Below are 12,721 nucleotides of genomic sequence, written 5' to 3' on the forward strand. Positions count from 1 at the left end.
TCCGTCTGTCCGTCACGTCTCGCTTTCACATTCCTGTCATTCCATGTAGACCATTGCTTCCACCACACCCCATCTCTGAGCCCAAACCATTCTCACCACTGAAATGTTTTGAACAATTTGAAGCACATGCATATTTTAGAGGTTGCACAAACTCACGAAAACAAAATATTAGACCTGTCTGCTGCTGTGACTGAGTGGCTGACTTGTTGCTCGTGTGGAGGCGGGAGGCTGGAGGCGTTGCTCTCTGAGCACATCTCAATTCCCCAGAAAACATCACCACATCTCTTATCTCTCTCCTGTTCCCTTCAGCATGCCCCCTCATCTCCCGCCTTCCCACCTCTCCTCTCCTCAGGAGCCCAGCTTTGGAGTGGCCATGTGCCCATGGTTGCCATGGTGAATCGCTCTTATCCCAACAAAGAGGCAGAACAAATTGGGCTGAACTCACACATGCACAATCTCTCTCACACACACTCACTCTCTTCTCACATACACACAGGGACAGAGTCTCCTTTTTTCACATCAGGGTTTGCTTCTCTAGGGTTAACAACCGTTGAATGATGACTTTGAGTGCGCGCTAAATTCAAAGTCTAAAGAAGCAAAGATTTCCCCATGATTTAAGTAAGGCGGCTATGTATTTACTACTTACTTTCAAGAACTTTCAAAGTCTGCGAGTCAGCCTTGCTAAATAGCTGGGGACTTTCCATGGCTCATGTTTATGCATAGCTGTCTCATAAGCCTGCCAGTGACTGAAGGTAAAGCCAGGGTCCGTTGTGTATTGCTGCAGAAGTGACTGTATGTATCCAGCTGGATCAGTGACTGGAGGAATCTGCTTGATGAGATGGAGTGACATTCCCAATGGGTGGAACAGAGCACCTGTGGTTATTTGCCAGTTTATATCAGGTAAGAACAAGGCCTGCTCAACTTTAACGCCTCTCTAAAGAAGTTTATTTTCTACTTCCTCTCTGCTGAATTGTTTTTATTAAGTAATTCTTTTTTACAAATAATTACATTAAACACTAACTCTCACCTCTGTATTTTCTTATTCCTCAGGTGGTGCTGCTGACCTGTGAACAGCACTTGAACCCATTTGAGGTTGAAGTAAGGTTTCAGTCCTTCCCTTCCCATCAGCATCCAGACAGCTTCACAGTCACCTGCAGGAGTGCAAATGGCCATCTGGTAAGAACAGTAGTGAAGGTGGATGATGGCGGGGATACAATGGTTCAGTTACTTTTTTGTTGTTTTGTGTTTTGTTTTGTTTTTTTGTTTTTTTTAACAGTGCTTGACTTTATCTCTGCAGGTGTATGCAGAGCCCATTGATCCCTCATCATGCTCCCCTGATTGCAAGATGTCACTCCGATTGGTCGAGGATCAACGGGGATACAACATCTCACTGAGAGCCACTAGGAATGACACCACACTTGAGGCAAAGACCTTTCACTTCTGTAAGTCTCTGTAAACCTGGGTACCACAATCCTGATTAATCTAACAAGCATGGTTGTTTAGACTATTGATGTGTTGGTTAATGATGTCTCTCTGGTCTCTATCCACCTACTCCTGTTTTTGCATCCAGCACCAGTCTCGCTGTCTTCACTTCATGTATCCAGCACCACGACCACTGCTCTCCTGACATGGAAACTTCACAGACAACAAAGTCTATCCACCCTGAGTCTGTACAACACCCACACGCGATCCATCACACACATCTTCAACATGACGACATCAGAGGTAGCAAAGTCCCAGTACACAGTGTTAGGTCTCCAGCATGGCACACGCTTCAAGGTCAAAGTCGTGGTGACTACGCTGCTCAAGCACTACAATGTGGTCTTGAAGCAGAGGCTCAGCATCGGCATGGAAACAGGTGCAGTATATACAGGAGCTACTCCAACAACACATCAAACGTGAAACTGACTTTAAATTGATGATTATTTCTTGTCTCCAGCTCGGTGTCCCCATGGTTGGCTGGCCAATGGGAGAAGCTGCTACACTGTGAGAAGAAGAGGTCTAAGCTGGAGTGAAGCCCAGCGCAGCTGCAAACAGCTGGCAGCTGGAAGTCAACTGGCTGACCTGAAGACCCCAGACGATCTGCTTTTTGTATCTTCTGATCTGCTGGGCCACAACAACATGTTGCTGCTGTGGACAGGACTCACTGACCAGCAGGTAGCTTATTTCATTAACATAGTAGCAGTACTTTTCATCCTTTCAGCAAGAGCCATAATGATTAATCACTTAATTATGACTTTGATTAATTTTTCCATTGGCCTTTGTTTTCTTTGAGAATGATTATACCAATATATCATTTAATAGGGGTTAGCAGGTGAGAATCACCATAAATAAACATGCCTTTAAAAATGCAAAGAGGCTTTGTCGAAAGCCTTTTGGTTAGACACTCAGTTAATTTGTCACAATTACACAACTCCTGCAGGACACAATCAGTGCTAAAGAGAGAGTAGAGACATCCTCACATATTGTTGAAGGAAGGGCATGACAATGAATCTTTGTGTTTCTGGTTTTCTAAGATATTTCTTTATGATTGGTTAAAATAGTTTATTAAAATTTAGATCGTTTTAATATGTCATCACAGTATTTCAAAACGTGTCTCAAAATACATTTTCTAGATGGAGCTAATGATATTTTTTCCATAAGACTCCAAACGGTGTATTTATCCAAAGGTGGGGCCAAGTCATGGATGGACAGACTAATACAGTGAAGCAATCAGCGTCATTCCACATAATATGAATCATTCACAGTATATATTTGTCATCTCATCTGTACATATACATACACTAATGCTACTTTTTTTTATTCACAATTTACATTAAATTATACTTCACCAATTGATACTGATGTTTTTTCTTGTGTTAAATTATCTATAAAGAATGTACATACAGCATTGAATTGAAGGAGCAGACAGAAATGTGACTCTAAAAGTTGAAGCCGACATGAAAACTAAGATTTAAAAAGTGGACCAAAATGACAGTTTTCTTTGGGTTGTATTTACTGTAACCTATCATGGTTTATCCTCTGTCACAAAATGATAGACTTTAACAGTATTATAATGACAGTGATCTTGGGATGCCAGTGTTTACGCCACATAATCTTTGTCGTCTGCCTCTACCCAGGAGGAGGGCCAGCCTCTCTGGTCGGATGGTTCATCATACAACCTGACAGATGCTGTGATGTCATTACTGCCAGCCAATCAGACTGACTGTTTTGCCCTTCAGAGGAATGCCACAGGCCCAGGATACTTTCTCACTCCATTCTTCTGTGACATCCCCCTACCCTTCATCTGTCAATACCAGAGTAAATAACTTCTGCTACACATCCCCACAAATAAATCACTTGTTTTGTCACCACCTTTTACCCACACTGGCTTGTTAACTCAAACTATACAAGATGTGAGCATTTCTTTACTTTACTTCCACCTCGATGTTGTTATAATGTTTCTGTTCTCTTCCCTTTCACAGCCCCTCGAGTCCCCGCTTCGTTCTCCTTTGACCTGGTTCAGGTGACAGAGCAACAGGTGGAGCTTCGTTGGAGTGACTTCCCACCCCTGAACTCTCTTGATCGTTCATCTTTTGAGATATTCTTGCAGTACCAAAAGGAAGCCAGTGGAGAGCTGGGGCACAGTGACGAAGGTAGAGGCAGGACATCAGAGGACAAAAAGGGAACACACAGCCAGAGCAGTGTCACAAAAATTGTGAAAGTCCCCATCTCCCTCTCTTCCAGAGGAGTAACTGTGGCAGGTTTGTCTCCAGGGAGTGTCTACTCTTTCACCCTTCAAGCCTTTCATCCTGCAGGCTCCACCTGGAGCTTGGGACAGACACGGGCTGCATACACCAGTGAGTTTCACGCAGAGGTTACACAAACAGCAATACAAAATACAGTATCCTTTGCTCACATGTAATTTCAAATCTGTGTGTTCTTTTTTAAAACAGGGCCGCTTCCTCCTCAAAACATCACTGTTGGCCCAGTTACAGTCTGTCAGATTAGTGTCCACTGGATGCTGCCAGATGCACAGTACGTGGCTCAATGGACGTTTGTTGTCCGCTACGTGGACATGTTGTCAAGACAAGAGAGGATTGTTGGAATGACCAACATCTCCACGTCATCCGAGACTGCCGGGTTGCTGTCATACAGTGTTGTGATTGGAGGACTGGAGTCTTACAGGAAGTACACGGTTGAAGTTTACACAGTCACCCAGCATGGGATCGAAAGCTGTGGACAAGCGCCTGTGACTGTGGAGACTGGTAAGCATGTCGCAGCAGACATTTTGACATGGCATAGTGGAAAAAGCACAGGTGTTACTATTGACATTAATTATGGCTCACAGTTTATATGATTGATTTAAATTAATCAGGGACAAACTAGAAAAGTTGAAAGTTACAGCAAACATACAAATGAAAAGTTAACACACACAGCCACATGAAAGTCGGATTATACTAATTCTCTGTGGCTGCCTCACTGGAGCATCTAATTCTGATCTGATGGCTAATCTATCCAGCCAACCAAAAGAGATGAGCTGGAGATGCTTTGAAATTTGAAATTGTATGAGTTCATTAATTGTCCCGACTAAAATCACTTCAACATAATTACACATGAGCTTTTGCGGTCACTTAACTTTGCGAATGCTCTTTGGTTCTCATTAGCCGACAACCCATAACATTGATTTTGCTTTTTCTCTTTTTAATATATAATATATAAATAAAGTTTTTTATCATTAGGATTGTTGGTTGATTTGATTATTAGAGAAGTAGTGATTCAGTAACTTCCTGTTTTTGTCCATCCTAGCGCTGAAGGCCCCTGGTGGTCTGGTGGTGTTTAGCGCAAGGGGAAATCTGACCTTGTGCTGGACCGATCCACCAGACAGCCATCCAGATGGTTATCATATCACAGAAAACAAACTCGGAAATCCAAGTATTTCTTCATTGTGGATAAACCAATCCAGTCCTGGTGTCCTCTGGATAAATGAGTCCATGTGTGTTGACTTGGGCACGTTTACTCCAGGTCAGACTTATGAAGTAGGAGTGGTTGCACTGAAGGGAAATGACAGGAGCCAGAGGAGCAGCGTCATACACACCCCAGGTGAGAGAAACAAGAATGCTGCCATTAACAATGTGGATACATTTAGTAATTTTGTAAAAACCCTCTTTGTCTCCTCTTCACTCTGTGTTTATACAGATCACAAACCAGTTCAGGTAGCAGTCCCCCTGTCAGTCAGCGTAAACTCTGCACAGCTGTACGTTCAGCATCCACAGCTGGGTCGGATCGATGGAGTGAAAGTGTGTGTATGTCCAGGGGTTTGTGACACTGCATGTGAGGGATTATGTGGGTATTCATGCAGCTGGTACTCCCTCCCTGTGGGCAGTTATATTGTAACTCTTAGCAACCTCAGTCCAGGATCAGAGTACCAGCTCAGGGTTCACAGCACCAGCCAGGAGCAAACAGGAACACCTTACTACACCCACCCCATAAAAACAAGTGAGTTTTTTTTTTTTGTACTGTGATGGCCAAGGGTATTTATATCAGGTTTCAAATTATAATATGATTGGTAGAGCTTGGTAGAAATTGTACTTGTTTATGATTTATGTGTGTATCTTTTATGTAGACAGATTCATCTGTGGTAAACCTGAAATCAAGATATAACATCAATGTGGTGTTTTTTTATTCCTACGTTCCTTAATTAGATTAAAATATTAGACTTATGAAATGAATGTCATATTTAAATATGATCTCAAGTCTATGAAGAATTGTATGTGGTTTCTTTTGTAGTGTTGTATTACTTTAATTTTTTTTAATAACTTGTTTGTAAAAATCATGGTTAATAAGGCATTTGAAATACCCCAAACCAAAGGTAATTAGTACTTTAAGGATGTCAGCGGAATAATTACATAATGAGTTGTGGTGTGTGGTTTGTGATCTTAGGTCTGGCGCCTCCCAGCAGAGTGAGGGAGGGTGTGGTGACGGATTCATCCATAGAGCTGCTTTGGGATCCTGCACAGGGATCAGCTCACAACTACGAGGTCATCTGCCTCAACTGTGACCACTCACACATGGTGAACAAAGCTCTTAAAATAATGCGCATATTCTGAGAATCTCTTAAAGTCTGGATCAGCTGCAATAACTAATGATATGCAGTAGCAAGCATGTATTCACCTGTAGCCTCTATGTAAAAAAAAAAGAAGAAAATGTATGTATGAGTGTCTCTGCTCCTACTGCTGTTGTTGTAATAATTATAATAAGGCCCTTATTGCTGCAGGTGCAGAAAGTCTTCGGTCAGAGTGCAGTGTTTTCTAATCTGACTCCAGGCAGGCTCTACCGCTTTTCAGTACGAACAGAGAAGGAGTCCTACGCAGACAGTTCCCCCATCACCATCAACATCACTGCAGGTAGACATGCACACACACACACGTGCACCCACTGCTCAGTCTCTCTTGTCTGTCATTTGACTCTGTATTGTTATCTTTGTGTGCCAGCCCCCAGCCCTGTGGAGGTTTCTCTCATCAATAAAACCACATCGTCCATATGCATTAGCTGGAGTTTGGTCAGGGGAGTGATGAGTGCACTCAACCTGTCAGTCAAAAACAGAACATCCAATCAAGAGCTAATCATTTCTCATCAGGAGCCCAGGTCAGTCTCATTCTAGGTCAGCCAGCGTACAAATGATTACAGTTTTATGAGACTGGAATTGAATTCATATCAGCAGATTCAGACTTTCTTTTATGACAACAACCAGTTACAAAGTAGTTTTTTTTTTAAACTCACTGCTGCAAAGCACTGACTGCTGCGACTGTGTGTGTTCGCAGAGCTTACAACTTTGAAGGTCTCGCTCCAGGAAGCCAATATACAATTGATGTGATTTGCACCAGTGGGGAAAGGAAGAGCAAACCTTCTACTATGATCCTCAATACTAGTAAGTTGAAGGCATATGCAGTACCTAATGAGGCACCAAATGTTGTTACAGTAGTTACTGTGCCCATATCTCCATGTGTGTGGGAGAGAGGAAGAAAGAAAATGAAAATCAATGTAGTAGGAAAGGAGAAGCTGTCAGAGGAGAGCAGAAATAAAAAGTAAATGTTTGCCTCTTTGGCTGTAGTCTTTGAATTAAAGACTGGTGAACTGTGCTGTTAACAATGATACTGCTGATTATACTCTAATTTTACACACAACAAGCATTTACCAAATGCATTTTTCATATTGAAGTAAATATACAAAATTATGTTTGGATCTCAGCACTTGTTTCTTAGAGTTTCTTAAAAAACTATCTGAAGAATCCACTTCACCCTTGTATTCACTTGTTCATTACCCAGAGTTACTGACTGTGATGATTGTGTCAGTATGGTGTTACATCCTAATGAGGAGTTTGTTTCCAGTCCCAGAGGTACCACAGGAAGTGGGTCTTTCAGAGCGGGCCGTAACGTCTATGTTTGTCACCTGGAGACCACCACCAGGACAGGTGGACAGGTACCGGGTAAGACGTGTTTAACTGTCCAGACGCCCAGACAGGGATTATTGTTTTTACACCAAAGTAACTTTAAGACATTTCAGTTATTTGTCATACTCATACATTACTTGCAGTACAATGTTAATTTTTTCAAGGACAAAACAGGCCACCTTCGTCATTTTCCGTGCTCACCTGTTGGTTACTTAGCAACTGTTATTAGCACACTGCAGATTCAGTTACCAACTCTTAAAAGATGTATGACCTCCGTACAACCTTGGCCAGAGGGAATGACCAAGCACATTACAAGAATACACAGTGGTAAATTCACATTGATGAAAAGAAATGAGAGACTTTGTTAAATGTAAAGGGTTATTTCACCAAATTATGACTTTACTAACAGTAAAAAAAAACAAAAAAAAACAGTTAAGGACTCAGAGTTTCTCTTTATTTTTTCTCAGCTTGTTTTTGGCCTGCTGTCTGTGGACAGGAAGTCATGGATTGAGGTGCTCGTCCTCAGCACAAGCTATGAGATCAGGGATTTGACCCCAGGGTCAGACTACGGTGTCAGCGTTCAGAGTGTGTTGGGCTCAGACATCAGTCAAAGGATCCACAAAGAGTTCAGCACGTGTAAGAGACACAGGAACACACACAAAAATACTCAAGCCTCAATGCACATCGTTTACAAATAGATCAGTAAGAATAAAACAAAACTGTTGGTGCTTCCTCAATAAGAACAAAGAAAATATTTAAATTGTGGCCTAAATTATGAAAACTGAAGTTATAAATTTTAACTCCTTATTTTTTTCAGACCCAGCAGGAGTATGTGCCCTCCGTTTGTTTAGCGTGAACTCTTCCTCTGTCACCGTCAGCTGGGACGATGCATTTGGAGAGTTTGACTTCCACAGAGTCATTGTGGCTAACGCCTCAGTCACAGAGACTCTCACGATACCTACAGAGGAGCGGGTTGCCACGGTTACGGGGCTGGCGGACGGCTGCAGCTACAATGTGAGTGCTGAGAGAGTGCGGGGAGCGACAGCGGGGGCCGCTGCCCTTCTGACCGTGACCACAGGTAGACGATATTACAGGTGCTGCACCGGTCAACACCTCGTTATTATCACCCGGGCCTTAACACCACTTGATTAAATTAGAGACTTCCTCAATGTCTCTGACTCTGTTTCTCCCTCTCTTGTCCTTAATGAGTGCCAGCACGCGTCCGAGGAGTGGAAGTCCTGGAAGTGTCTGCACGTGCCTTCTCACTACGCTGGGAGCAGGCAGCCGGGTGTGTGGATCATTACCAAGTGAGCCTGCTACCTAACCGGGGAAAAGTCACTGTGCACCCCGGACGTGATAAATACATCCAGGTACATACATGCAGTTTTTCTAATCTAATAAAATGTGTGAAGATGCTTGAACAACAGAACAGCGTACTGTAGTTCACCTACAGTACGTAAATGCAAATCAGTGCAATGTTGTCAAAGAAAGAGGCGTGTTGTTGTAAACCTTTACATTTGAAGGTGAGGTGATACTGAATGTACAAACTTCACACACAGAAACATGCATGCATTTCTCCCTCCTCCCATTCAACCAAGTACCGCCCCATACCGACTCTTCCCGGCTGCCAGGTGTCAGATACCCCCCAAAAAGTAACCTTACACACAACACACCACACAGCACACATACACACATACAGAGAGAGCATGCAGAGCGCAGAGTTGAGTAATAGATCTCATTATTTATTAAGTTGGCCTCATGAGCTCAACCCTGAATCATTCATTTGCTTAAGCAGCTCTCCCCAGAGAGTGAGGCAGACCAGAGGGAGAATGTTAGCCTTGTGCTAATGAAAGGATCCACTGCCCTTCTTTGCTAACCCACTAAAAATTTGGAATACCTCAAGATCTGTCATTATCCAACGCCTGGACGACTAACCCTGTGATATTCACTCATGCCACTAACCAGCTTCTAGCCTTGGAGTCGGCTCAGTGGATTACCTGTAGACCACTGCTATCATCTTGTGCACTAACACTGGATGCAGCTCTCCCAGCGAGGCCTCTAACCTGCTGTGACTAGACTAAAGCTAACCACCCAGCATGGTGTTCTTCTCACTCACCCTGCTGCTCACACTCTGCTTGGGACAGGTACATTCACAGGTAAGAATTCAACGCTCTGCAACAATATTGCTTTGCACGCAGATGAAAACACTCTTAGATATATACGTATATACAAATACAGTATGCTTACAAATGATGTTAATCGTGTTTCAGATAGATAGATAAGGATACACAGCGTACAATACACAAAGCATACACAGTTTAAGCTGAGGGCATGCACAGACAGATGTCAAAAAAAATCTTGCTTATATTTCTAGGAGTAAACATACTGTGAGGTGTTACAGTGACTCATTTCCAGTCAACATGCTGGTGTCAAAGGCCTAAGAGTTGTTTTCCACACACACAAAAGTAGAACAAGTGCAAGACTAAACATGTATTGATGCAAACAGGTGCAGCCGCAAGCAGAAACAAGTGGTCGTTAATTTGCAGCCACTCTCAGCTTAAACAGATGGTTCATCTTGAAATTGATGGTGGAGAGTTTTATTACGGTACAGCTTGAAACTAAAACAGAAGGCTGAGTGCCTTTTGGGTGTGTATGTGTGTGCGTTGTGACCAGGTGTCTGTGGTTTTGCTGTTTTCACAGGCCGACGTGGTCAATGTCAGTCCAGGGACACAATACAGTGTAACGGTCACAGCAGCCTCGTCCGCCAACATTAGCCCAGGAGTCAGCCGCATGATCAATACTAATGAGAGTGGTGAGATCCCTACACACACACACACACACACACACACACACACACACACACACATTTTGTTGGTTGTTGTTTGTGTAGGTTTTGTTTTGGGGTGTTAAAGCAGCATCAGTCTCTCATCTGTCCCCTATGCTCTTTAATTCAGCCCTGGTATAGCACGTACAGTACACACACACTGTGGAAAAGGAAATTAGTACAGTAGATTTGTCTGTGTTAGTGTGTGTGTGTGTGTGTCGGGGGTGGAGGCGTGGGTGGGTGTTCTCCCTTCCATGTTTAATTCCTTTTAGGTAACTTAAGCCTGAGCTTTTGAACCGCAGGATGAATGGGTCGACAGTGAATGTCAGTGAAATGTCACTGCTGTGTGAGGCCTTATTCATCAGAGTTCGGCCCAAAACACACTCACGCAATTCCAGAGAGTCACACATACACACACACACTTACAGGTTAAGAGGATCAACCCCACCATAGACAACAACACTATTCTTCCAACAACTTTGTTGCCGTGACTCTGCTAGTGCCCTGTTAAGATCTTAAGAAATACCAGAGTTGCTTTTAAACAAAAGATTTGTACAAATCTTTGCTTACTGGTGTAATTTTACACTAATTTGATCTAATAAAACAGGGAAAATAAACTCAATCCCACTGAGACACTGAAAATAAAAAAAATATTACAGTATCTCTTCTCTTCTCACTTCCTGCAGTTCCTGGTCCTCCTTTAGGCCTAGAAGGTGAGGCCGTAGGCTCCAATGGTATTCTCCTCTCCTGGACCATGCCATCTGATACTAACAATATTGATGGATATGTCATCAGGTAGTTTTTTCTTGTTGTTGTTTTCTTTTAAATTGTGGATCTATTTCTACAGATTGTGTCTACCCAGGATTCAAGGTTTCTTTTAACAATGTTATTCAAACCCCATAACAGAAAAAATGAATATCAAATAAATATCTGCTTAATTTGCTCGTAATGGTCTCCGTGCACGTAGTTCATCAATGTGATACTTGATTTTCTGCATGGGAATGGCTCCATGTAGAATAAGTATTACAGACTCTTACTTAAATTGTAATTTTGCAATGTAAAATGTCTCCATGCAGGATACTACACACAAAACAAGAAACACAGGGGTATCACATTAACATAATTTAGACCACTTGTGTGTGTTTCTTGAAATTAGGCATGTCAGTGCGTTACATTTACTGTATGAAAAAGCTGATTGTAGAAATTGAATGATTAGCATTGAAAACACATTGATTTATTCTGGCAATATTAGCCTCGTGGTACTTATTGGTTCTTTTGCATCTGAATCGGATCATTTGAATGTGGATCATTTATATTGTGAGTTTGGGATTAATTATCTTAATTGCTTTGTTGTTGTTTTTTCTTGTAGGTACAAAGAGGTTTGTCCCTACCCTGATCTCACCTTCACTCAGGTCACCAAGAACCTGGACATACCAGAGACTCTGCTCACTGATTTCACCTCAGGTTCTACGTACCTCATTCAGGTAGGATGCATGCTTCCTGGTTCAGCATTACATAGTAGTTGGCAGAAATGTTAAATAGAACAATGAAGAAATGCTACATACAGTACAAGACAAATTCCCACACATATTATTGTAATGTGTTACATTTATTATTAATAATAATTAGAAAATTAAAAAACAATCCTCAGAAAATTGCCCCCCTCTATTGTGTGGATGTGGCTAGCTACCACAGATCCCATAGGACCAGTCTATTCTCTTATCCGGTTGAATACCGGTAATTGATCCTGATTGCATTATTAATCAGGTAAACAGATCTATGGATCAGCCATGGCTCTTTCCACTGTCTGTTGTCACTGAGCTTGAATGTGATCGTGCTTATTAGTTTTCGGAATTCATTAACCCACAATGACCCTCATACGAATGGACTCTGAGAGAATGACAACACATAATGATTATACTTGGACATACTGTATTTGTGTGCTTGTGCGTGTGTGTGACTCACCTGGTAGAGTGCATACCACAAAGGCTTTTGAATTAATTGCAGTGACCGTGGGTTCAAATCTCACCTGCAGCCCTTTGCTGCCTGTCATTGCTTCACTCTCCCCCCACCTACTGTTTCTCTGCAATGTCCTCTCAAAAAAAAGACAAATAATGTAGAAAAAACTCTTTATTATTCATCCACAGTAGGTTAAGTCCGTTAGCTGGATAAGTCTTAAATCGCAGTGCAAATTCTATTTGAACAGCTGAAAGAAAGAAAAATCAAAAGATGTGTCACTTCAGCACTTCGGAGGCTAACTAACTAACCACACACACTGATCCAGGGGGGGTTGTGTTATCTGTTAACATACTGTTAACATACCCGATGTATAATGTTGTGTCGCTGTTGTGTGTTCTGTGTTACTGGGATCACCTCAAACAGATTGTCATTCCTGGCGTAACCATTGCCTGATGTTAGCACCTAATTGGGATCTGATGACAGCCCCGCTGACAAGAGCATGAATT

General features: G+C 42.3%; 1 protein-coding gene across 4 annotated transcripts in view; it reads left to right on the plus strand.

Annotated features, from left to right (window-relative positions):
- Positions 1–453: 453 nt before the first annotated feature.
- The window catches only part of ptprq (protein tyrosine phosphatase receptor type Q), a 35,499-nt gene continuing 23,231 nt past the window's right edge, over positions 454–12,721 (plus strand). For 2 of the 4 annotated variants that reach the window (XM_085779276.1, XM_085779277.1), the window contains exons 1-21: positions 461–900; positions 1,051–1,176; positions 1,298–1,442; positions 1,571–1,858; positions 1,940–2,157; positions 3,120–3,300; positions 3,465–3,839; positions 3,936–4,247; positions 4,789–5,082; positions 5,179–5,478; positions 5,923–6,053; positions 6,257–6,386; positions 6,474–6,627; positions 6,804–6,910; positions 7,371–7,468; positions 7,900–8,068; positions 8,250–8,510; positions 8,642–8,802; positions 10,133–10,244; positions 10,943–11,051; positions 11,626–11,740. In XM_085779276.1, coding sequence (XP_085635402.1) covers positions 856–900; positions 1,051–1,176; positions 1,298–1,442; positions 1,571–1,858; positions 1,940–2,157; positions 3,120–3,300; positions 3,465–3,839; positions 3,936–4,247; positions 4,789–5,082; positions 5,179–5,478; positions 5,923–6,053; positions 6,257–6,386; positions 6,474–6,627; positions 6,804–6,910; positions 7,371–7,468; positions 7,900–8,068; positions 8,250–8,510; positions 8,642–8,802; positions 10,133–10,244; positions 10,943–11,051; positions 11,626–11,740 — 3,831 coding nt within the window. In that variant the 5' untranslated portion in view covers positions 461–855. Of the gene's footprint in view, positions 901–1,050; positions 1,177–1,297; positions 1,443–1,570; positions 1,859–1,939; positions 2,158–3,119; positions 3,301–3,464; positions 3,840–3,935; positions 4,248–4,788; positions 5,083–5,178; positions 5,479–5,922; positions 6,054–6,256; positions 6,387–6,473; positions 6,628–6,803; positions 6,911–7,370; positions 7,469–7,899; positions 8,069–8,249; positions 8,511–8,641; positions 8,803–10,132; positions 10,245–10,942; positions 11,052–11,625; positions 11,741–12,721 lie in introns of all 4 variants that reach the window. The other 2 variants (XM_085779279.1, XM_085779280.1) reach the window with 2 other exon arrangements.

The sequence above is a fragment of the Trachurus japonicus genome, chromosome 6 (genome assembly GCF_045865225.1).
Source record: "Trachurus japonicus isolate A0001 chromosome 6, Traja_1.0".
NCBI lineage: Eukaryota > Metazoa > Chordata > Actinopteri > Carangiformes > Carangidae > Trachurus > Trachurus japonicus.